Here is a 26,261-nt window from a genome sequence, read left to right on the forward strand (position 1 = left end):
TAGGAAACTAAGGCTTTCTTATCTGAGAGGAATTATTAAGGTCAGAAATGTGGAGATTCATAGGGAAAAGCTGAGTTTGCATATATTTATTCCTATGATGTAATGCGAATCAGTATTAGTTCTAAGAACACTCCATCTTTCTACATGTCTTCATTATCCATCTAGTTTCTTATGTATGATCTAAGGAACTTAAAAACTGACATTTAAATATACGTTGACTTGTTGCAGGCAGTATGCATGTGTATACAAATGAGTGTATATTAAAAAACACAAACATGTACAAACATTGTGACTTTATTCTTGTAATTTTATTAATAATGCATAAATGGTTCATGGACAGGCATTACCAACCTGACTGACCTATCTTAGTTAAACTTTGGAGAAAGTATTTTCTATTTATCAAACTCACCTAATGCCTGTTCATAAGAAGGTTAAAAATATCATCTTGGACCCAATGTTTACACAATAAATTAATCTAATGTATACAATCAGATATTATATTCCTCTTTTAAAAACCTAAAAAAATGTCACTTGAAGTTCTTCAACTTTTAAAACACCTGCCCAAATTGCTTGTTAGGTTTAGAGGCACAGAGGGCTGACAATCAAAGAAACACTAAATAAAAATATCTGAGACTGTCTATCAGTGCTTTATTGATGGCAGGCCTCTAGACTGGTGTATCAAAAATACTTTGAAGAGTTAAAAAAAATACTCTCTTTCATTTCTTAAGTTTCTTTGCCCTTAGTGTCCACATTAATAAATCTTATAGTCCATGTGAAATATTATGACAACATGTGAGTTATACAATGTACACTATACTGAAGGGCAAATCAAATATCAAAGGACCTAACAATCTGGGAAATTCCACTCAAGCCTCTATTTCTGCTTTATTGATCTGGACACAAGTACATAAGTCTGGAAGGAAAAGACAGACTCTTGCAATATTTTCAGAATGATAATTAACTTTCCCACCATGAATAAAAGTAGCACATGCAGCCCACACTAATTACACACAAATGGGCGGCTCCTATAAAAACAACAGCAGTCCTCTGGTCTCTCATCATCACAAAGGTGTTTATCTCCATTGTAGTGTTGGCCCAACATCCTCCACAAGGAGTTGGGAGTAGACATTCTTGCACAGAAGTCTGGTCGCTTCCATTTCTGCAGCACGATTTGTTCCAATATTTATAATGATATTTCAGTGAGTCACCTATTCCTCTGCATATTCCAATCAAATGACATCCAAGAGCATCAGCAGATCATCACCCTGACTGAAAAAAGTTTAAGCACACATATTTTTTCCCAAGAGGGAATGTCTTAAAAATGATCCAGGAAAAGAGTTCTTAACATTAAAATAATTTTTGGAAAGTCTAAATACCACCAATTCTTACACTTGTAATTACAATAACTTCATAAGAGATCCCCAATTCTGCATTAGTATATAGGTCATCTTGTCTTTTCAAGACAAGGTTGAAGCATTTTGGTAAAAAATTAAAGGAAAATTACCCCCATTCTTGAATATTAAACTTCTAAATTATTCCAATCTTATAAGGAGAAAACTGGCACAAGATACTATGATCATTAAAATTAAGAGAAGATAGGTAGAAAATCTACACATGACACAGTACACAAATAATTTAAGCATAAATAGAACAGAGCTCCACCCATAACTGTTAAATCCCTATTTAATTTATAGCTCTCTATGGAAGGCAATACAAATAGAATTTAAAGCATCAAAAGCCACTGAGTTATCTTTAATTGTCCTATTGAATCTGAATAAACTTTAAAAAGGCTGAGTAAACTGGACTAAGTAGTCCACTGTTAGGCTGTTTGTTTTAGAAGAAAAGCTGTTACCTGTATGTGAACAAAAGGCTTGACCCGGTACAAACTCTGGGCAATCAATCAGTTGAGAGAAGTCAGTTTGTGGCACACTACGTGGAGGAGGGCCCGGAATTGGCCATTTTTCGGGTTCTACCTTTTTTCTCATTTTCTCATCCACAATTTCCACTTCTGTGCTATCTTTCAGTGCCTATAAATGGGAATTTTGAGCTATTAACTTTCATTCAAAAAATTTTAATTGTACATCCTACACTTCTAATAACCTAAAAAATTTTAAAGTCTAAAATCAGCATATAGTATTAGTTAATGTTTCTAAAAATATCCATGAACTACTTAGAATAGGACAAATTTTAAAATCATCTGCCCCTGTAAAGTAACAAATACCCTGATTTAACACGTAGCAGATAATCTGGTTTTCACAATTAGAATAGTCAAAGATTACTGCATCAATTAGAAGCAAATGATTTTTACTATAATTTTTATTGTCAATTTTTTTCTTCTCATATTTCCTTTTGTCTTCCCTTAACATAACTAAATAAAACATAGGCATTGTATTTATTTTAATAACTACCACCATTGTTGAATAATAAGAACATACATACACAGATTCCTCATAACACCCTGTAAGTGTAAGGTACATTTCATAGATGAGGAAACTGGGGCTTAAAGAAACAAAGTAACTTGATAAAGATCATAGACTTAGTATGAGGCAATACCAGGGCTCAAATCATTATTTATCCACCACTACAATTCTTAGCCACTAGGATATGTGCCTCTCAAAAAAATAAATGTCTTGTAATTTAAGGATAAAACAAAACTAGAACAAAATTTCTTCCAAATAAAAATTAAGAGTCTTATTACCTGAATTTTAACTGAAATCCAAGGTACTCACCTTTACAAATTAGGAAAAATACAAATATAAAGACTCAACCTACAAATTTGTTTACTTAAAAAAATTAAAACAGTATTTTAGTTCAAGAACCTATTATATGTATTACTTTAAGAATCTTATATTACTATAAATGTTAAGTGATAATGCTGTAATAGTAGTATTGTACTTACTTCTCAAGTTATATTTTCCATAAATAGACAATTACTTTAAAATTATTTAAATACAAGCTCTTTTGATAAGATTTGGTATATTCACTGAAAGGAAGAGTATGAAATACAGAATGAAGGAAATAAGGAAGAATCCTATGGTAAGAGCTTTGAATTGGTGATATGTGTATTTTTTTCCTAATATATTTTCCTAGTTTTGTCCACTGAACATTCTAGAAGCAATGACACCCCAGTAGCAAACCAGTATACCCAGCATCCACATCCTGTAAAAATACGGGTGAATTTCAAAAACTATAAATGAAAGAGCATGGAGACAGAAGAATTCCATTTACAAAAATGTGAAGAACAGACAAAATGAATCTATGCTAGAAGAACCAGAAAAGTGGTTTGCTTTGGTTTGGTGAGGCAACGGGTGAGAGGGTAAGGGACTGACTAGAAAGGGCCACTCAAGAAGTTTACTGAGTAATGGACTACATATATCTTGTTTGGAGCAGGTTTATACAATTTTCAGAATTCAAACTGAATACCTAAGATCCCTGCATTTTACACCATGTTATTTATACCTGAATTTAAAAGGAAAAAAAGCTCCTTGAAATTTTTAGAAAAAGATTGCCAAAAGTGATGGCTAGGATGTAAAGCAACTCAAATTCTCAGAAATGTTAGTTTTAACTGGTTCAATTCTTTTGAAAAAAATGTTTAGCAGTATTTACAAAAGCTAAGTGCATATATATATCCCATTACCCACCAATTTCACAGGAAAATAACTGTATATGTCCAACCAAAAATATGTACAATAATGTTCACAACAGTATCACGTATTCAAACTGTAGAGAACCCAAATTTCTATTAATAGAAACATGAAAAAATAAATTTGTCATATCATACAATGCAATACTACCCAAAAATGGAAAATAAACAAATGCCACACACCAAGGAGGATAAACCCTACAGAAGCAATAATGAGCAAATGTCAGATATAAAATAATTCAAATAACTTTCTGTTATGCTTAAAAAACAGGTGAGGAAGCTCTCTGAGAAGCAACTACCTTTGAGGAGAGCAGTTGTATTGACTAAGATGAAGTACAAGAGAGCCCCTTGGGATGTTGAAAATGTTCTCTGTCTTAATCTGGGTGACAGTAACACAGGTATATGCAGAGGGGAAAAGTCATCTGTAATCTTACAGTTTCGAATATACAGTGTAAGTTGTCTCAACTTAAAATTTTTTTCAGGAAAAAATTCAAAGTTCTTTATATACAGCTATCAAATGATCTTCTAATACATGCTATTTTTAAAAAAGGAAGGGGCATGACAGTATATGTAGTATAACATGAATACTTCACGAGGAATACACAAAAAAGAAGTAACACTACCTGCCACACCAAGGAAGGTTTAACTAGTTCACTGTTGCTGAAAGATGAGAAGGAAAATTTTCACTCTATGCCCTTTGAATCCTGAATCACAGAGAATTAAATCCCTATTAGAAAAAAATTCAAGAAGAAAATCAAGAGAATAGAAAGTGGAAAAGTTGTGATTTAGGCCTTAAAAGAATGATACAAAAACTGTATCAGACGTATATTAAGGAAAAGATCTAGACAAACCAAAGTTAGACATATTTTTACTAAAACTTGGTTATCTTGAACTCCTAAACAATGAGATACGGTACACAGTCAATATTTCCAGTTATCTGAGGTTTTTTCCTATTATTTTTGGCCCTTTTCTTAATGATACCTATTACTATGAATAACCACCAATGCTGGAATACATAGATGTTATATGGTTGGTTCCTGGTCCTATGACTGGCACTAAGAGAATAAAGACTAGCATGTGTAAAGATCTAGAAGAATAAGAGCAGCACACATTCTGTGAAACCACAAGGTCAGCCAATTTGGGAAACAAGGCTTCAAATGACACAGTACTAGGCACAGTTCTAAGGACTTTACAGTTATTATGTTAATTACTCCTCTAAGTCCACATACTCCACAATAGCTTATTTGTCCTATTTTAATGAGAAAATTGAGCATGAGGAGGTTAAATAACTTGCATACAGTTATACAACTGATCAGTTGCAGAGCAAGGATCAACTTGATCTAACAAAAAAGGAAGACACAAATGGCTTTCAGTTGTAGACCAAGTACCAAAAATGCAGTAAGCTGAGTCGAACCAGCAATTCCACTCACTTCTGGGTATCCACTCAAAGGAAATAAAAAAGTTTTCAGAGATACATGCACTCCTATGTGTACTACAGCATTACTTACAGTAACCAAGATATGGAGACTATGTAAAGCCCTTTAATAAGTGAATGGGTAAGAAATATGTGGTATATATACACAAGAGATTATTCAGCTGTGAGAAAAGAAGATAATCCTGCCATTTCTGACAACATGGATGGATCTTGAGCACATTATGCTAATTGAGATACATAAGACAGAAAGATAAATACTGTATAGTATCAATTTTATGTGGAATCTAAAAAAGCCAAACTTGTAAGTAAAAAAAAAAAAAAAACAGTAAAATGGTGGTTACCAGGGGATGGGGGAGAGGATAAGATCAATGTTGTTTAAAGTACAAACTCAAACCAGTAGTAAAAAAGCCTTGGAGATCTAATGCACTGTATAATGGCTATAAACAACAATATTGTACTATAAATATGTTAAGTGATAATGCTATAATAGCAATCATATTACAATATACATGTATCAAAGGAAAAAAACAGAAAAAAATGCCGTAAGAAAAAACATAAATGGGAGAGGAAAAAACAGACTCACTAAATTTGGCTGTGTAGATCTACTCAACCAGGGTAGATATCGGTGTCAGCTAAAGTATACTTTGATTCTTTTGATAGTTTTTTCAAGAAAGGAAAGACCTGAGCATATTCAAACACATTTAGGAAAAAGCTGGTAGAAATGAACTGAAGATAGAAGGCGTGATCAAGAGAAGCACATTCTTGAAGACTAATAGCAACAGTAAACTCTTATTTAGAGCCAGATACTGCCATTACATATTTCATACTCATGGCAAGCCTATGAAGTTATGCATTGTTACAATTTCCACTTTACAGAAGTCTCAGGACACTGCCAGAAGTCCCCGAGCTACGAGGATATATGTATGCAAGTTCAAGTGCATGCTCTAAATTAGCATGTTTATACTACAAAGCCTAATGAAGCCTTGCCACCTTAAGGGAAAAGACATCTTTCCCAGTGCAATAAATGGTAGGTACATATAAATGTTAAATGAATGCAGGCCTGTGTTGTTCTAAATCACTATGCTTGTGTTTTTCTGCATTTCAGAGTACTACTATTTCTTACTGTAAATCAGCCACTATGTATTAATGCTAACCCATGTCAGTAACGCAATAGTTTTATTAAATATCCCTTCCTTACTGATAAAAGCTTTAGAAACATAATCAGCGCTCTGAAAATCGTGTTTGAAGACTTAATGGGAATACACACAGACCAAAAAAGCATGCAATGAAGTTACCCGTTCCTACAGAAGTACAGAGATTGGGGGAAATCAGTAACTTTTTCAAAAATGACAGTGAGCTGGATCTTTGCTATTGCACAAAGTCCATAGTTAATAATCTCATTCTACTATAAGCATAATTATAGTACTTTTTTCCAAGGATAAACTCTGCAAGAAAAAAATTTAACTTTCTTCAAATTAAAGTATACAGAAACTTTTAAATAAACTTATTGTCTATAAATAAATATAATAGTGGTATTGCTCCAAGTAATTTTTTTCATAAAACAAAGAATCATTAGTTTTATAACAAATCACTAGTTAATAGTGTTTTAAAAACCTAGACTTTCCTATAGCTGGTTTTTAAAATATAGAGCACATGTGTTCAAAATATTTGCCAAAATAGCCAGACTTTCAAAGAGTTTTTAAGAAAATTAAAAGATGAACCAAAGACTGGAAAAAAAAAATTGTAAAATACACTTAAAAGACTTATATCCAGAAAAAACTCTTACAGTGATTAAATAAAACCCAAATACTCCAATAAAAATGAGCAGGTGATTTGCATAGACATTTCAACAAATAAGGTACACTGACAGCAAATAAACACATAGAACATAAAAAGATGCTCAACATCATTAGTCATTAGGGAAATACAAATTAAAACCACAATGACAAACCACTACATATCTATTATTCAAAAAATTGACAATACCAAGTGATGAGGCCATGGAGCAAATGGAACTTTCATACAAAATGGTGGCATGCAAAATGGTTAAATCCACTTTGGACAATAGATTGGCAATTTCTTACTGTTAAACATATACTTACCACACATTCCAGCAATCTCAATCCTCAATATTTACCCAACAGAAATGAAAACATAGGTACACGCAAAGATCCATGCTTTATTCATAATCTCAAAAAACTGGAAACAATCTCAATGTCTATCAAGTGACTGAATAAATTATAGTACATCCTTACTATGAAATACTAGTCAACAACAAGAAAAAACTACTACATGCAATAACACGAATGAATCTCAAAAGCACTAAGCTGAGTCAAGGAAATCAGAAACAAAAGGCTACAAACTGTGTAATTTATTTATAGGATATTCTGGAAAAGGCAAAACTAGAGGGACAAAAAATCAGATCAGTGGTTCCCCGGGGGCTGTTAGTGGGGAAAGTGACTGGTTACACGGGAGGCACAAGTGTCTAAGTCTGTCAAAATTCATAGAACTATACAGCAAAAAGGCAAATTTGATTGTATGTATGTAGCAAACAGAAAATCAAAAACTGTAAGCATTTCTAGAACAGGACAGACAAGAGATTCAATAAAATCATCAAGAATGCTGGAAATACTGGAAATACTATTTTAAGTCAGCCCTTCTGTAGCACATGAAAAATTCTCAAAATTTTAATGGGAATATATGCTATTTTATAGCAATCTGAAGACTAGAGGACCAAGAATACCCCAGTAAGTTCAAGTCTGTGTTGGTGTTCAACCCATCCAAAGATCTAGTTAAAAACATGTGAAAACATCATTAGTAATTCTTTGAAGGGTTTCCAAGGTTAGACATTTATTTGGGTTTTACAAAATAGAAAAAAGCCACGATGCAGTCTAAGCCTTAGGCAACTACAGACTTGTTTTTGCTTTTTTCTTAAAAATTTTTAATAGACTTTACTTTTCAGAACAGTTTTAGGTTCACAGCATTAATAGAAAGTAGACTGTTTTGTAAATGAATAATTACCTCTAAAATGAGATTAAGGTTTGTAGTGAGAGCCTGAACACGGTGGAAACCAGCAATCAGGGAAATAGGCAAGAAACCTTGCTCATCCATCTTTCTCCTAAGAAAGAAGTCCCGTTCCAAATTTTCTATACTGAAATAATATTCACTGAAAAGAGAAATAGAGAAGTAAACAAGTTTCACCAATCTATTCGATAGGAAATAAAAATGTCTATTGCTTATAGTATCAATTGCTATAAAACTACTTTATTAATAACATTATATACACTTAATTAAATAGGTAGTAAGGTAAATACAGTAACAGCAAAACCCTACTAAGTTAGTAATTTCTCTTCCACATAAGTAGAAAGAAATTTAGAATACCGATTATCTTTCCGAAAACTAACATTAACTTCTACCTATGTATGAAGAATTAACCAGCATTATACTTTAAAATAGTTCAATAATTAACTTTTTCAATGAGTCAATTCAGTGAAAAATTTCATTTCAAAGCTAGTTTAATTTACTTCATTTAAACACTAAATAAAAAAGCTAAACACATCTCAAAAGACTGCCTTCCAACTTTTTCCAATCACTGAGAATAATGATATACTGGAAGTATTCTTTGTCAAGTTTACAGAGTAGTTTGTTTTGCTTTCTATAGTGGCAGGGTACTGACATTGTTTAATACTTCTGAACTTTAGCAATCAGCACAATGCTTAGTAAAAACTAAGCGTTAGTGAATACATAGGCACAGGTGTACACACACAATTTTATATTCAAATCATTCAAGATTTCCCCCTTTGATGGGCTCAACTGTAAAAGATAGTAAGAGTGAACAGAATATAGCTAAACAAAGAATATATACAACACCATGAGGTATTTACATGGCAGGGAAATACAAAAGCAACTTATACACAAAGTGTATGACCAATAACTATAAGTTTCAAAATAAAAGATAATATGAAGAATACATTTAATAATGGCATTTGAGAAACAAGTGTTCAAATTCAGCCTGTGAATAGAAAAATGAGAACAAGATTCTAGAGAGAGAGAACAAGAGGATAAATGAGGGAAAATGCAGAAAATACAAAATATATGACATCAAATGATATGGCCTACAGTTTAATAATCCTATACTGTTTCTAAATCACAGAGAAAGATTTCAAAGATGGGTGGCAAATTATGAGAAAGCACATCAGCTCATATATTTGGGTATAAGGCTGGATAACTAAAGATACCCTTGAAGTATTTAGATCGAACTCTAACTTTGAACAAAAAAATCAACTATGAGTGAAAACTGGCTTTGAGCTACTTTCCACTGGGTGGGAAAAAATCTTATTTTAGAAATTTAAATACCCAAGTTGTTTCTTTATACTCTGATATTTACCCAACTATCAAAGTGCAAAGCTCCCTTAGATCAGTGAAGTACTACTGACATCTCAGTAACACTAGTAAATCATTTACTCTTCTTAAACACAGAAGAAAAAAATATAAGGCTTGAAGAATTGAACAATCTGATTTTTGTTACACCTCAAAAGCCCTTTTCACAGTGCCTGGCATGTGGTGGGCACATAATATGTGTGTTCTAATTTTTGTTATACTTCAAAAACCCTTTCACAGTGCCTAAAATGAGGTAGGCATATAATACATATGCTTAAATTCTCAATTTTCAGACATTAAGACATTTGATTTAATCATAAGTTAAAACTGTTCTTGGACAAAAACTTCTCTGACTGTAAGATGTCTTTTTAACCTAGTACTTTGTGTAAATAAATTCATAAATCACTCTATTACCTATAGTAAATACTTTTTGAAACTTCTAGTGGGCTGCAAACATACTTATGTCTAAATCTGAATGCCAAGAGATTGTCCCAGCTAGAAATAATCAAGATCTTAAATTTTTAATACCTTGACATCAAAAAGTCAAATTATTAATATGCATCTTCAGTTAACATGACTTAAAAAACTCAATCATCCATAATACAGGTAAGCCTCTTACATCAAAATATTTTTGAATAATATTCCACAAGTGCAAAGAAAGTTTTCAGTAACTTCTCAAATATGAAAATTTAAACCTAATGAATAAGCCTATCTATGTATGAGAAACTTCAAAGACACAGAATCAAAAGCATGACTCCTCAAATCCAGATGTCCAGTAATCAGAGAATGTAACAGTAAAGAGCCATTCTAAACCAGCCTGGTTCTCTAACATCTGCCAAAACTCTATTGCTAAACAATAACAAAAAAAGGAGTCGTGCCCAATGCTATGTCTGACATTTTGTTCAGTGTCCTAGGGGACATTATCATGTCCTACCTTAGAAGCTCTGGATACTACACTGCATGATCAGAAATTTTGTCAACACTGAAGTAGCTCTGCTCCTCCCTCACTTGTTATGAGCACATTGGAGGCCGATTATCCTGACATGGAGTTGTATGTCCACTGTCAGGTTTCAGAAGGGACCTGGCAGCAAGAGTTAAAAAAAAAAGGCAGGAATAGTGCTCTGAAGTTGATAGCCACATGCCAGGCACTTTCTGCCCATTAAAAGGCCCTTTTCTTCAGTGTTTGCGTCAACTGTAACAAAAGAAGCAAGAATAAAATAAACAGGTTGCTTCATCTTGTAAGCCAATCAAATCCACCATGAAGGCATCCGAGGAAGATACCTGGCTGATGCTGATGAATAAATGATTTTCTAGTAACAGAGTATGGTTCATTTTCATTTTTAAATAAAGGTAGATGTTTTTAAAATGCTTATGCCCTTTCAAAAATAGCCTTTTTCCTTTCCCTTGTAGACAAAAAAAAGGGTCAAATTTCAGCAAATTACTTATGCAAATCACTTGGGAATATTTTTCTCAACACTACATAAACACACTATATAAATATGCAAAACCTCCTACACAATACTAATATGCAGAGAGGTTATTTTTTCCTTAAAGATAATAGAATAAACTAACATCCTCCTAACCTCAACTTTAGTATTCAGGTAGTAACTATTATAAGAACTAGAGCAAAAAAGCCTAAATAATATGTCACAGAGAAAGAGAACTTAAAAGTTAAAAAACAAACTTAGAATGCTGAAACTAACTGTTAAGAAAGCCAGACAGCAACATTTTCTGCCATTTATATTCATTTTCAAATTTTAATAGAAACATTTATTTGAAAATAAGCCAAGTTTCATTTGTTCAATTTCAAATATATGTAGCAGTTTTACATTCTTATTATTTAATCACTCATATTATACCATGACATTACAATATTCTTTAGGCAGAGAAAGACCTCAGTAGAGAAAGCACTATTTTTATGTAAATAACATGAACCAAATATGAATTTTTAAAATATTTTACATATTTTACTAACATTTCCTAGAAAAAAACTACTAAAATCCTTCAATTTTACTAATAAACAGCTTAGAAAATGTGTTATATATTCATTGTCAATGACATTCAAGTATGATATTGCAACAGATTCTCCTATCCCATCTGTCTGTTCGACTTACATTTGGCGCTTAATATACTCTTTAAGCAATGCTTCTTCCACTGGATACACCTGCACGCCTGTACCATCATCATAGTAATACATCATACTGGTATTAAGTTCTGTTTGAAATGGTTGGTCAGACCTTTCACCATGTTCTTGATAACCATATGAATAATCAAAGTTCACTTAATGTGAAAAAAGAAAAAGAAAAAAATAATCAGATTTTTTAAAAAGGAGGTACTATAAAGAAAAATCCAAAGTGAAGTATTTCAAAAGGTAACAAATATAAAACCATCTTTATTATCAGACAAATAAAATCAGTTAAAACATTATATGGGATAGTGGGGAAAACTAACAGAAGTCTTGCATACTTTTCTCAAAGTTCATCTAATTTAACAAAACAAGAAATCATGTCCTACATCGAGAATTTCCTCTGCCTCGTCCTCTTCCCCGACCTCGGCCTCTTCCTCGGGCTCTAAAAGAACCTCGGACATTACCACCCTCACTTCTCACACTGGAAACTTCATCTTGATCATCTCTCTTTTCTCTTTCACGTCTCCAACCTTTTTAAAATAAAAATATTTTAATACATTTCAATCTGTGACTGTTAATAACATGTTTATCTTTACGAAAATGTGGTAACCACTTCTCCCCACTTGGTAACTAGTTGTTAATAACCAGGCATTCTTCAGAAAGATACAAACTTAAGAGATCCCAGAGGAATTTCGTCAAAATGTGTCCAGCATAAAAGACATTATGCACTGACATAAGAAGACAGTCTATTAAGTCAAGTAACATACTACAAAGATAGTGAGATTGCTTGCTAAAATTGTGTTGTTCAAGATTCAGGAAGTTCCAGTAAAAATGAGTTTTGCACTATATAAAACTCCTAAGAAACACATTTCCACACACACTCTGGTTTCTCTTCAGATCGAATAAATCTTTTGCCTTTTACATTTCCACAATAATAATAATACTTATTTTCACAAAATTTTTAAGGAAAGGATGTTTCTATTAAGGTAAAAGATGTTTCTTTTAAAGAAAAAGGGAAATGAAAACAAAACAAACTGGGAGAAGATATCTGCAGCACAATTACATTCAGAATGCATATAAAATTCATACAAATGTCACATGTGTGCACATGCACGCACACACACACTCACAAACCCACACAGAGCAACTTATGGGGAAACTAGCTAAAAGATAGGCTAGGGCAAACAAGCAAATGCAAAAGGCCAATAAAAAATGGTGCTCAGCCTTACTAGCCTTGAGAAATGCAAATGAAAGAGTATTTTATCTGTCTCAGTCTGAAAAATATTTTAAGGTCCTATAATACCAAATGTTGACCGAAAAGACAGAACACTTGCATAAAGTTAGTGAGAATAAAAACAGGTACACTCACTTTGTTTTGAAACAACCAGATAAATATAAAGGTATGTATATCCTAAAGACCAGGGTTTTGCAACTGTGGCATTGTTGACATTTTAAGCTAAGTAACTCTCTAGTGTGGTAGGCTGTCCTGGGTACTGCAACATGTTTAGCATCATCCATGATCTCAACTCACTAGATACCAATATCATCATTACCTTCCCCTATTGCCCCGCCACCAGTTGTAAAAATCAATGTTACCTCTAGACAATGCCAAATGTCCCCTTGTGGAGAAAAATAAAATCACCCCCATTTAGAACCACTGTCCTAGACCCTGCAATTCCTCCTCCATTTCTTTCCTTCTTTTTTATACAGTCTTTTTCAAACATTTCTGCCTCAACCCACAGTAAGCCGTAGTATATGTTACACTCTAACACAGTATAAAAAGTTTAATTTAAACACAACTGTCATAAAAAACATGAAGCACTCTAGTCTATCAATTTGAGATACCTGATCATGACTCAGTACATCAAATTCATGACACACTCACGAGTTGCAGTCTAAAGAAATTACCCTAGAGAACCTTTTATATGTGTCTACTGGAAAACATGCATAAAACTGTTCAATGTAGCACTTTAATACCAAAAAACTGGAAACAATCCACATGTCTATCAACAGTACAGATTTTATCAAAAAGTGAAATATCCTTCAGCAGGATAAAAAAAAAAAAAGAATGAGTCACAGCATTATAAGCCAACATGCACAAATTTAAGAAAATTTAGACTAAGTGAAAAAAATTAGTGCCAAAGAATATGTAAATGGAATAATACTTCATGCCAATTTCAAAAGCATTCAAAAAACTAAAATAGACTTTTTTTCCTAAGAAGGGAGGCAGTGGGGTGAAACTAGGCACACAGGAATATGTCAAAGATAATGGTAACATGCATTTCTAAAATGGGTGCTAAGTTCCCAGTGTTATTATATTGTTGTTCTTTATACTTGTATGTATTTTCTTATGTACTCTGTACTTAACATAACTACGAACATATTACTTTTAGAATAGAACATTAAAATAATACATTTGAGAAATAATGGTACAAAAGTCAAAAAAAGTCTTGATTTTTCTATAGGCAAGTTTTATAATTTTAAAGTCATATTTTGTGGACAACTGAGTGAATATACCTTATGACTAGATTTCAGATGCTATTAGGGAATTAGTGTTGATTTTCGTAGTTGCTATATTTTCTTAGGACATCAGTGGTAAGGTGTCATGGTACCTACATGTTACTTACAAATTATTCAGCAGGTAGATGAAATAAATATAGCAAAATTACTAAATCTAGATGGTGGTTAGATAGGTATTCATTGCACAATTCTTTCACAGGATAACATGTCTTAAAAATTATCAGATGTAAAGGATTTCAGCAAAAAACTATAAAACCAAATGCTCAGCAAACTGCTTCCACATATCCTCCTGTCCTCTTCTTTCTGAAACCTGAACAAACCCTGCTGAAATAAGGTACCTGGGGAATGATTCTTAACGGAAGTAATACTATTAAATGAAAGAATTAATGGGGCACTTTATGACGAATGGATAAGGCTAACAACACCTGAACGAACTGAACATTAACACTGAGACATTTTATTTCTACTGCTGTGATACATTAAGACACAAATTCAAAATATAGGAAATTTCACAAGACATAACCTAACAAACAGCAAAGGAAAGAAGCAATAGTGGTGAGAACGTAAAATGGTACAACCAATCTGGAACAACTCCGCAATTTCTTATAAAGTTAAATATACACTTGTCATACCACTTAGCAATCCACTCCTAGATATTTACCCAAGAAACTAAGACATATGCCCACACAAAGGCTTTTACACAAATGTACATAGTAGCACTACTTGTAACAGCCAAAAACTAAAAACAAGCCAAATATCCACGAATAGATGAATGAAGGGGGATATTCATTCGATGAAAAACTATTCTGCAATAAAGAGGTAGAAACTACTGATGCATAAAACAACACTGACGAACATAAAAATAATTATGCTGAGCAAAAGAACACAAGAGTATATAATGTATATTGTATACTTCAATTCATATGAAATTCTGAAAAGGTAAATCTAATCTGACCAAAAGTAGACTCATGGTTAGAGGACATGGCATTAATTTGAGTGTATTTTAATATATGTAATTATTTGCTCAGTAAAGTTGACTTTTTTTAAAAAGGACCCAGAAACCACCCAGAAGAGACTCCCACTAACCAAACCTGGGACAATTTGAGCATCAAATTAAACAATCATGGTAACAGATTATAACATTGAAAAAATAAGAAGCCTTAAGCCCACACTAATAATAATGGGAAGTTGTTCTTTACAGTGGAATGCCACTGTATAAATATAGAAGGAATGATCCAGTAAAAAAAAAAAAATCAGCATTTGCAAAGATCATGGTAATAATAACTGAACCAGGCAAGAGTAAGAACCATCAATGGAAAGAAACTAAAGTTCATACGGAAAGTCTGATAAGAAAACAGGTATTCCCAGTTTCAAAGTCTCTTCTTACAAATTACATATTAATTATAAAGGGGGAAATAATGTCTTTAAAGAAATCTAGAGTAATTCATCTTAACACCAAGTGCTCAAAATATCAGCAATAAGAAGATAAACCAAGATCATGTGTATTTCCAAGTAATACACTGTGAAGAAAACCATTTAACTTTTGCAGTATTCCCACCAAAAATTCATGACTCAAATCTAACCTTGAGGAAACATCAGAAAACCCAAAGTAAGGTGTGTCTACCACATAAGTGTCCTACAGTCTTCAGAAAAAATCAAAGTCACAGAAGGTTACAAAAGCAGAACTATTTCAGACTAAAGGAGACTAAAATGACTTACTTCGTGTATCATTTCTCCTATTATGTGATGATTTACTTGCTTCTGGTTGACATCTTGAGCTGTTCCGGGATCCTGGTCTTTCTTGACTGTCTGGTTTTACATCATCTAAGTGGAGTGGTACCCACTTGTGCTTATTAGCTTGAAGAAAACAAAATAAAATCATTTAATGACAATGCACAATATTCATTAAAGCTTTGCAATTGTGAAAAGACTCTAAATTTTAATTAAATAAATGAAAGACTTAGTTTGTCCTCAAGGGATTCTTTGTAGAGTACCAAAATTATTTTCTTCTTTTTCCACAGCTCTTTAATAAACTTGTTTGGGCAAACTGTATTTGTAAAACCAAATGAACAGTTAGTGATGGACTATCATTGGAATTCTTTTGCTTTTAAGTGAAATGTACATTCAATTCTGATGGATAAGCTATTCAAAAATACTAAGTGTTCACAGTACTCCCATCTAATACTAGATACTTAGGTGTTAGAACACGGCACACCTGGATAATGGTTTGGCTAGTGATTCTAAACACTTTTAGCTTCATATGACTGACTCAAGTATCAGTTTGTCTAGCATATTACTGCTACTACATACTACTAATGCACAAGCTTTCTCAAAATAAAGTTTATGTATAAAATTTTGTCTAACTGCATTTGATAAATCATTTTATAACTACACACATTTTCCTAACTTCAGTCAAGAGACAGAAGCAATTTAATGTTTCTTGTTACCAAATGATACTATAATTAACAGTTATACTAGTGAAATTCTGAAGATTACCTATTCATGGATTCCATAGTTAAGGTTTCAAAACGTTCAGGCTTCTGCCCAATATATATTTTCAATAAACAAAGACTCAGGGCAAAGGAAAAACTACCCAAGTAATTAAGGGAATACTGGTGTGCAACTATAGCATTGATTCCCTATAAATCATGAAACTATGGACAGATGAGGAAAAGAGACAATGAAAGAATCTAAAAGCTCTTTTACAGTCTATACTATAAATTCTAATCAATGAGATTCTCTGTCATAAAAAAGCCTTTGTTTTGAAGATAAAAATGTATGCTCAAAGTCACACCTTCATGACCTGATTATATGAAATAACTCTAACTACAAAACACCTGGACTTCATAGTTTTACAGTGTTGGGTGATCAGTTTTAAAGTTTTAATTGAAGCAACTAACAAGGAAGACATACATTAGCATAGGATAAGTCTTGTCATCTGTATGAATTCTAGACAGTCAAAAAGACTACTTATGTATCTGAGAAGTATGAAAGAGGTAAGTGATTAAAGTGTTTAAGAAACGTGGAAACTTTTTTCTAACAACCACATGGTTGTCCTGCTGCCACCACTTCTGAGCAATTACCCTTGGCTTACTGTATCAAGTGAGCCTAATGCTTACCCTGCAGCTAAGGGTTATAATACTCATTTACAAAAAATTCAAGTAAGTGCTCAAGGTATGATGGATTGTCAGTTCCATTATTAAAGAAGTTGGCTGGCAACTACTTAATTATGAAATGTCCCCTCCCATGCCTCATCACCTCCATGGATTAAAATCCTTCAATGGCTTCCCATGGCACTTAAACTGCTAATTCCAAGTTACCAAGGCCCAGCATAAGGTGGACCTTGCCTACCTCTCCAATAGCATCCGCTGCCACTCTCCCCAACATTCACCTTGCCTCAGCCACTGATTTCCAACAGTTTAAAGAACTTTTCTGCCTAAAAGTCCCTAAAGACACATTTACCTAGACTCGGAACACTGAATGAGCATACGCTTTCATCGAACAGTTAAATCATAATCTGTCACTAGACATATGGAAAGTTCCTAAAACAATAAGGAAAAGGGTGTAAAGATATTATTTTTTTCTCACTGGGGGAATGCTATGAGTAAAAAAAGTTGACCAAGACTGTTCTCAATTTTCTCTTCGAAAAATATTTTCTCAGAACTCCCTGAAAAACAGGGAGCGGTTCCAAAGCAGATGTAAGAACAATAGTCATCACATAACTTTCCAAGAACATATCTACACCTACATCTACAGGTGGAATTTCAATCCATTTTTACATAAAATACAGGTCAAAGCAAAGAGAAAAGCCTAACATTTCAGAAATGTTATAAAAGCAAATCAGTTAACAATGCAGATAGTACCTTAGAGAAATCCAAAATACTCATTGGTGACTATCAGGAATCAACTGACTAAATATAATTCTTCATTACTACAACTCTCTTCAAAAAATCAAAATGAAGATATAGATAAACTAACCTCTCTTTCTTTGATTACTTGACTGAGCCTCATCCTCACTGACATTTTCACCAGGACCATCTAATTTTGTTTCCCGGCTTTCTTTGCTTTCACTGTTATTTCTCTTTTCAACCTTGTCTTCTCGTTCTTTTCTATTTTGTGGCTTCTTATTTCCTTGGCTGATGGCACTCTGACACTGCAAAAAGTTTTTCTGAATGAAATAGTTTTCATGAACATTTTCACTAACATTCAAAAGTTTATGGTAACACCTTACCTAAATATTGCCAAATGAATGACAACTTTAAACAAAAATTAAAAATGACTTGTCAAAAGACAATGTTAAAAGTCAAGCCAAAAATTGGGAGAAAATATTTGTTAAGTATTTGACAAAAGTACTTGTATCCAAAATATATAATGAATTCAAGATGCAGTAACAAGAAAACAATTTAAAAATGGGCTAGAGTTGAACTGATGCTTTAGCGAAAAGATATAATGATGGCATATGAAAAGGTGCTTGATATCACTAGTCAGAAAAATGCAAATTAAAACTACAATGCAATACCACCCTACACCTACTAGACTGACTAAAATTAATTTAAAAGGCTGACCACATCAAGTACCAGTAAGAATGCAGAATAACTAGAATTCTCATACATTGCTGGTAGGAATAAAAAGTTTGGTAGTTTAAAAAGTTAACAAATAGCTACCATAATATTCAGCCCTCTACTCCCAAGATAAATGAAAGCATATATCCATAGAAAATTCTCTACACAAGTGTTTGTACAGCAGCCTTATTTGTAACAGCCAAAAAGTGAAATCAACACAAATGTCCATCAATAGATGAATGGATAAACATTTATATCCATACAATGGAATACTACTCAGTAATAAGAAGGAATGAACAACTAATACATATTACATAAATAAATCTCAAAATAATTAAGCTGAATGAAAGCCAGAAAAAAAAAATACATACTGTATGACTCCACTTACATAAAATTATAGAAAACACAACTTAACTAAGTGTCAGAAAACATATCAGTGGTTGCCTGGGATGACAGTGGGAATGTAACAGGGAGAATTACAAAGGAGTACGAGGAAACTTTTGAGGTACTGGTTAAGTTCGTCATCTTGTTTGTGCCAATGGTTTCACAAGTCAAAATACACCAAACTGCAAACTTTATATATGTATAGTTTATTATGTCACTTATACACTACTTAAGCTGTTTTATATATATTATTTACAACTATGCACAAATTACAAACAGCAAAGTGTACAGTGTCAAATGAAAACATGCAACCAAATAACCATGTATGCTACTCCTCTAATGTGTTTTGATAGAATATCTCAAAACCATCTTTTAGAGTTTCTTTCATAGCTAAATCAAAAATCCATTCACTGAATATTTCTTGATATGATATACATGCATATATGTGTGTGTGTATATATGTGTAATTAGGGCTTGAACACATTGAAAGGATGATAGATCAAAAAAATATATATATAGAAAAAATTCTGAAACACAAAGTGGGCTTCAATTACACACATTATATTAAAAATTAATCTATTTGTAGGTATTACGTGAAGATGACAGCATGGTACCCCATCCCTTCCAAATGTAAGGTCCTGAGAATACAACCAGATGAAGGCAATGTGATGAATGAAATCAAGGTATCTGAAAAAATGGTTATTTTATTAATGCAACTCTCTAAATTTGAAGTAAAATAAATTCCACATGTTGAAATGACAATATTTTCCCTTTATTAAAAATAAGTCTTAAAAAACAATACTCACTCCAGTGCTTACTAATTCACTTGGTGTTGGCCAATTCGCCATATCGCTGAAATCACTAGCCTAAGAAGTAACAACAAAAAAATTTATGTCTGTAAATCAGAAATTTTTTGAAGTGAAAGAAATGTTTTAAATCACCTACATTCAATTGTATGTATTCATTTGTCAAATTAATCTAAAACCTTCTCCAAACAATAGAACGTTGTAAGAAGAATGCTTTGGTCTTACAGTCCAATTTCTAATACAATGACATTGACTAAATTGACAGACACAGGGTTAACAAAGGCATATGGGGATTTGGATGAAGATTACGATTCTCTAGTATAGTAACTTTAAACTAACAATGATAGGAAAGAAAAATACACAATAATCTAAGAAGAGTTCCTTTCGAAATCATTATAGTTAAAAACTATTTCCTTTAAAGACATACCTTGTTGGATTTCTTTGTCTTAGGTTTTCCTGCTTTTATAATTTTGGGGGAATTGAGGTCTAAAAAAAAAAAAAGACTTGTTTTTACAACCGTATCATTCCATATATTTAACAAAATAACTATGAAACCAACTTCAGTAAGTCAGTGTAGTCAATATTTTCAACAAAATCCAAAGCTGAGACAAATTCCTAACAAGAAATCAACTACATTTTAAACATAGATTCAAAGAGGTCTTCAGTGTTTAAATGAAGAAGTAGAAAATATTAACAGCTTACTTACACTGAACTGATAGACCAATCCTTTCACTATCAGAATACAACATGGAAAAATTAGAAATATATTTTAATACAGAAAAGTTAGTAAATAAATTCCTAATGGGATACATTTTTCTATACATATTATATACAAATAAATTCACACTCATCAAAGAGCCATCCAGAAAATAAGTCAGAAAACTTCAAACTATTTGCCCTTGAAAACAAAGTTTGGGAACCATAATCCTGTCTTTTACCTTGATTCACTATCTAGCATGATGACCAGATGGCATATCATCTAGCTAAACATGGCCTGAAGTAAATATTAAAAAGTAGAATAAACATGGGATCTGCAACTATGGAAAACACAATAATTTAGCAAAACATGAATCCCATAAATCATGGAAGTGACTAATTCACAGGCTAAAATAAAGCAATCTTTGAGTTAAAGCCCAGAAATACTTAACTAAGATAGAGTACTTATGAAAGATGAATGAAGGCTCAAGATATCATCAGGGCTGGGCACACTGGTATCTTGAATATTGTATTAATTCTATTTCTAAAGCAGAATAGTGAGTACATGGGTATTTGCTTTATACTTCTTTATACTTTAGGTACACATATGTGTAAACATGAATGTAAATGTGCATAAGGATAATTATTTAAGAAAAATCAGTTGCAAAAAAATTACAAATATGATTTAAAAATGAATGTGGTACCATACTCTACCCAGACACTGATGATAATCTCTAGCCAAAAGTGAGTAAAGGGGTTGGAGAGGAAGAATCGATCTTTATTTCTTCACATTTAAAAATAAAAGGACAAGAGATTTTGATTGCAGTCAATTCTTTTGGATTCAAAAACTTTGGACTTTTGTTTAAATTTTAATCTCTCATCTTTTAACTCCTCCTTAAAAAATATAATGGGAAAAAAATTTCACACTTAACTCTATGGCCTGTATAATGCTGACATTTTAATAATGGAGTATCTTTATGTACACATTGCAATTTGGATATTTAGTTTATCAATATCGTAATTTATTCTCATCACAAGGTATTTGACAAACTATGTTGGCCAATGTGGCTGAATACTCTGGGATAGGAAAGAGTGATTTCTTAATATTGGTTACCTAATGGCCCTCACAGTAAATTTACTTTTCTGAAAGGAAGACTTTCCCCAGAAAATTCCTGTTCCCAAGTTCCAATTCCTCCCACGGAAATTAAGTTTCCTAATTAGTGAGTTTAGGAAAAGGAACTAAATTTGCAAAGCTAGCACCCTGCCCACTTTTCTTTGGGACCTAGCTGTCCACAGAGAGCAAGCATTCTAATCTGCTCCTTTGTGCTGCCAACTTCAAAGGGCACACTGCCCAACAAAAGTAGAAGGGGAACCTGCAGTTGTGCAATGCCAATTGTGGACATATTTGTCTAATTCCAAGTCCAACAGAAGGAAGTACTGTGTGCTGCTCACTCAGACCACCTCATCAACCCAGTCTTTTCTGGTTAAAAGGATGACAATGAGCTTTAAAAAAAACAAATCTGAGTAAAAGATAAACAGATGATTCAAATAAGAAATACCAGTGGCCAAACATGAAATGGCACTCAATTGCTCTAAGAAATGTAAACTAAAACATTTTTCACCTGTCATACTGATAAAATGGACATTTCTCTGATATTGTTGGAATGAGAGTGAAATAGTAGAACCTCTCAAGAGTAATCAATCATTTAAAATGTATATACTTTCTAATGAAGCAATTCCATTTCTGGGAAATTATCTGGGAATCAAGACAAGGTACTAAGTTGTCTGTATAAGATACTCACTGCAGCTCTGCTAATAACTGTATTTAAATAAATAATATCTACATTCAATAATATGGGATAGTTATATTATTGGTACATTTACATAAAATATAAAAATTTTTAGAAATAAGATAAATCTGTACATATTGACATGGAAAAAATCCACCAGGTTTGAAGTATTTTATATATACATATGTATTTTATATATACATATAGAACAGATAAAAACAAGCCTAAGAAAAGAAATTTTTCATTTTCCCATGTTCCAACCAAAATGGAGGAAATTACCCTGGCATGTCATTAGAGAAAACCTAAGACTGAAAAACCAAGACAACCTGAAAAACCTTTAAATAAAGAAATTTTAATTAAGAAAATTTTTTCAGACAGATGAAGAAAACTAAGCTACTAGTGGTCCCAAGTACATATAAATAAACACGAACAAGTGTGTAATCTTCATACTTTTATTTTTCAAACATCACTGGTGAGACATCATACAAATACAAATTTTTTTGCATATTATTCTAACATCTAAATCTATAAGAAGCTAATTCCAAATAGGAAAACAGTTCATTTTAAGAGCTTGGATACTGAAAACAAAAACTTGCAACATAACAGGGGCAACTTTATTCACTTAAATTTTCATGACCATAATCTTTAGGAAAGTTTCAATTAAGAAAATTCATTGATAGTTATCAATATTTCATATATTTTATTATATTTAAGGGGAAAATGTCATAACATGCTGTTTTGCCACAGTAAATAAGTTTTTTTAATGTAAAAAAAAACTACTTCTCATGCTGTAAAAGTGGGAGTATCAATTTCACTTATTCTAGAGAAAATCAAAAGTGTATAAGAGGTGTGTATAAAAATGTCTGAAACAATCAAGATGTTGATCAATAGGTAAATGGCTTAACTGACTATGTCAGTTACACTTATGGACCATTTCTCAGCAATTTTTTTGAAGCTGAAATTTAAAATGTTCAACTTCATTATAAGATAAAATTTTTATAACTAAGTATGTAGATGGTAGTTAACTAATCTTATGGTGATCATTTCACAACACACAAATATTGAATCATTATGTTGTATACCTGAAACTAATGTTAATTATAATTATAAAAAAAATAAACTGACTAACTGTAAAGAAAAAGAAAACCAGCAACCAATACTTTAAATTAAAAATGTTCTAAATGCATATACAAAATGCTCTATATAGAAGTAATTGCATAGAAAGGACTGAAAGGATATTTAGCAAACTGGTAAGATGATTATCTCCTTTTTTGAAGGGATCAAAAGTTCCATTCTTATAAGAACATACTTATGTATCATTTATATAATAGCATCTTATTAGAGTAACAGTAAGCTTATCTGAGGTCTCTGGGAAACACATTTGGAGAAAAGAGGATTGATAGGGTCAAAAAAACTAAGGAAAAAAAGATGAAAAAAATCAGTATTTTTATACACCATTTCTGTGAATTAAAGAATGAAAATTGTATTAGAAAGCTGATTTGTACTATGCAAAACATAATCATAACTACAGATTAGTAATTATTAAATACCATATTATGATTTTAATAAAGGTCTCCAAAATAAATAAAACTTTAAACGAGGACTCGGGGAGAATTCTTTCTGGTCAGGAGACTGGAATTCAAGATTGCAGTGACACTATTCTAGGCCTCTCCTATGGGGAAGGCTTTGGCTGAATAAAGGGCTTTATCAGGATTACCAGAAAGAGCAATACCCAAGCCAGAACCATCCCAAAAGTGGAAGAAAGTGTGTCAGAAGAGATGAAGAAGTAAAAATGCCTCACTTGCAGTTCAGTTAGAACTGCAGGTTCTAACAGAAAATTCATGATTAGCAGTCCTGAAATATTCCCCTACATTTCCTATAATGTTTCTATCTCTCATAATAAACTTTCTGGCAAAATTTTGTGCACGGAATCCCTGTACCTCATTAAGTGAGTGACAGTAAATTCAGGTTTGGCTAGGACAGAGAGTTTAAGTCTGTTATTACTGCATAATTAATATCCTTTTCTTTCCCTCTCAAGAATATCCTGATTTACAGGATAAAATGCACAAGTCTCCCACTAACACATTATATTAACACTCTCCTAGTTTGTACCTACTCTAGACCCTAAAGGTCCTCTGCTTCTATTTCATTACTTTTGAGGTTGCAAATTTGCTTAGGTAAACAGGAAGCCAAGGAACACAGGTTATAGATAGCACTTTGGTATTAAGAACTGAAAGAGAAAATACATCCACTTCATTCATTTATAAGGCACAGAAATCTTGCCAAAAGTCAGCTAGGTAGTAACAGTATCTGGAGGAGAATCCAAATTGTGCAGTTCTATCCAGCAATCCCACTCCCAGGCATATATCCAGAGGGAATCTTAATTCAAAAAGATACATGCACCCCAATGTTCATAGCAGCACTATTTACAATAGCCAAGACATGGAAACATCTAAATGTCCATCGACAGATGACTGGATAAAGTTGTGGTATATTTATACAATGGAATACTACTCAGCCATAAAAAATAATAAAATAATGCCATTTGCAGCAACATGGATGGACCTGGAGATTGTCATTCTAAGTGAAGCCAGAAAGAGAAAGAAAAACACCATATGATATCACTTATATGCAGAATCTAAAAAAAATGAATTTTACAAAACAGAAACAGACTCACAGACATAGAAAACAATCTTATGGTTACCAGGCGGGGAAGGGATAAATTGGGAGTTTGAGATTAACAGATACTAACTAGCACATACTAACTAACATATATAAAATAAACAAGTTCATACTGTATAGCACAGGGAACTATATTCAATAGCATGCAGTAACTTACAGTGAAAAAGAATATGAAAACAAATATATGTTCATATATGACTGAAGCATTATGCTGTACACCAGAAACTGACACAACATTGTACACTGACTATACTTCAAAATATATATGTGTGTGTGTGTATATATATACACACACACATAAACACACACACACACATTGTGCAGTTCTATACTACCATCTTAGTTGCCTAAAATATTCAATTGCAAATAGAAGCTGTGGTAGAACAGTGGAGAGTTAGTACTGGGGAGAGACTATAAAGTTACTACAATACTCTAAGTCTGAAAAACGTTATTCCTGTGGGCCCAGAATGGATTCCAAGAACAGAAACTGTTGCCTACAGAGTCATCAGCAAAATTAAAATTCCCATGAACCACACCATATATCAAACATCACCATGTTCCTAATCTCCAACAAAGATTAAGATCCCTAATGAAGGCACCTATAGATTAATTACATTAAACTATATTTTCACAAGATCATTTCCAACTAAATTTTCTGAGTCTCATCCTGAAAGTTTTAAAACCTGTCAAAATGATTTTACAATCAAGTGGGGTTTTTTTTTTGTAGCTCGCTGAATAGAATGTATAATATAATCTGAGTTAAGTCTAGAAGTAGGGAGGTGAGACAGTCATTAAGATTCACTAGGGTTTTCTCTTCACTAAATTTAATGGAGATTTTGTTCTCTTCAGTTATTAATAGCAATAAGTAGATCACAGCTAGAAGAGAATGACGGCATTAAATTTAGAGCAAATTTTTAAGTGGCTTTTTCTCCAAGTGTCAAAATTTATCAAGAATGGTGAGTATTTATGTGCAAAAGTTAAAGAAATCGACACATCTCACTCTATTGCAGTTCCTCCGAAGAAATGTTAACATACATGCAATATGTGTCTCTAACAATCACCTTATATTTAACCATATCTTTTTATCTCATTTGATCCTCAAAACCCGGCAAATGTGCTCAAAGCTTCCACTGTTAGCTTTTAATTCTAGGAAAAGTGAAGACTTGCAAGCAAATAGCTGTAACTTCTATATGAAAATTTCTATTAATTTACTACAATTTAATTAAAAAGCAAAA

At 32.6% G+C, this 26,261-nt stretch overlaps 1 protein-coding gene across 7 annotated transcripts in view; it reads right to left on the reverse strand.

Moving 5' to 3' along the window:
- The window catches only part of LARP1B (La ribonucleoprotein 1B), a 103,333-nt gene that overhangs the window by 75,091 nt on the left and 1,981 nt on the right, over positions 1-26,261 (reverse strand). For 6 of the 7 annotated variants that reach the window (XR_010384908.1, XR_010384931.1, XM_031466194.2 and 3 more), the window contains exons 2-9: positions 20,286-20,344; positions 19,859-19,918; positions 18,085-18,259; positions 15,826-15,963; positions 11,973-12,116; positions 11,573-11,738; positions 8,100-8,244; positions 1,853-2,027 (exon numbers count right to left, since the gene is read on the reverse strand). Coding sequence is in view for 5 of the 7 variants with exons in the window: in XM_064496579.1 (XP_064352649.1) it covers positions 1,853-2,027; positions 8,100-8,244; positions 11,573-11,738; positions 11,973-12,116; positions 15,826-15,963; positions 18,085-18,259; positions 19,859-19,918; positions 20,286-20,344 (1,062 nt within the window). In the remaining 2 variants the exon portion in view is untranslated. Of the gene's footprint in view, positions 1-286; positions 1,270-1,852; positions 2,028-8,099; positions 8,245-11,572; positions 11,739-11,972; positions 12,117-15,825; positions 15,964-18,084; positions 18,260-19,858; positions 19,919-20,285; positions 20,345-26,261 lie in introns of those variants that run through there. The other variant, XM_064496731.1, reaches the window with a different exon arrangement.

This window comes from Camelus dromedarius, chromosome 1 (genome assembly GCF_036321535.1).
Source record: "Camelus dromedarius isolate mCamDro1 chromosome 1, mCamDro1.pat, whole genome shotgun sequence".
Taxonomy (NCBI): domain Eukaryota; kingdom Metazoa; phylum Chordata; class Mammalia; order Artiodactyla; family Camelidae; genus Camelus; species Camelus dromedarius.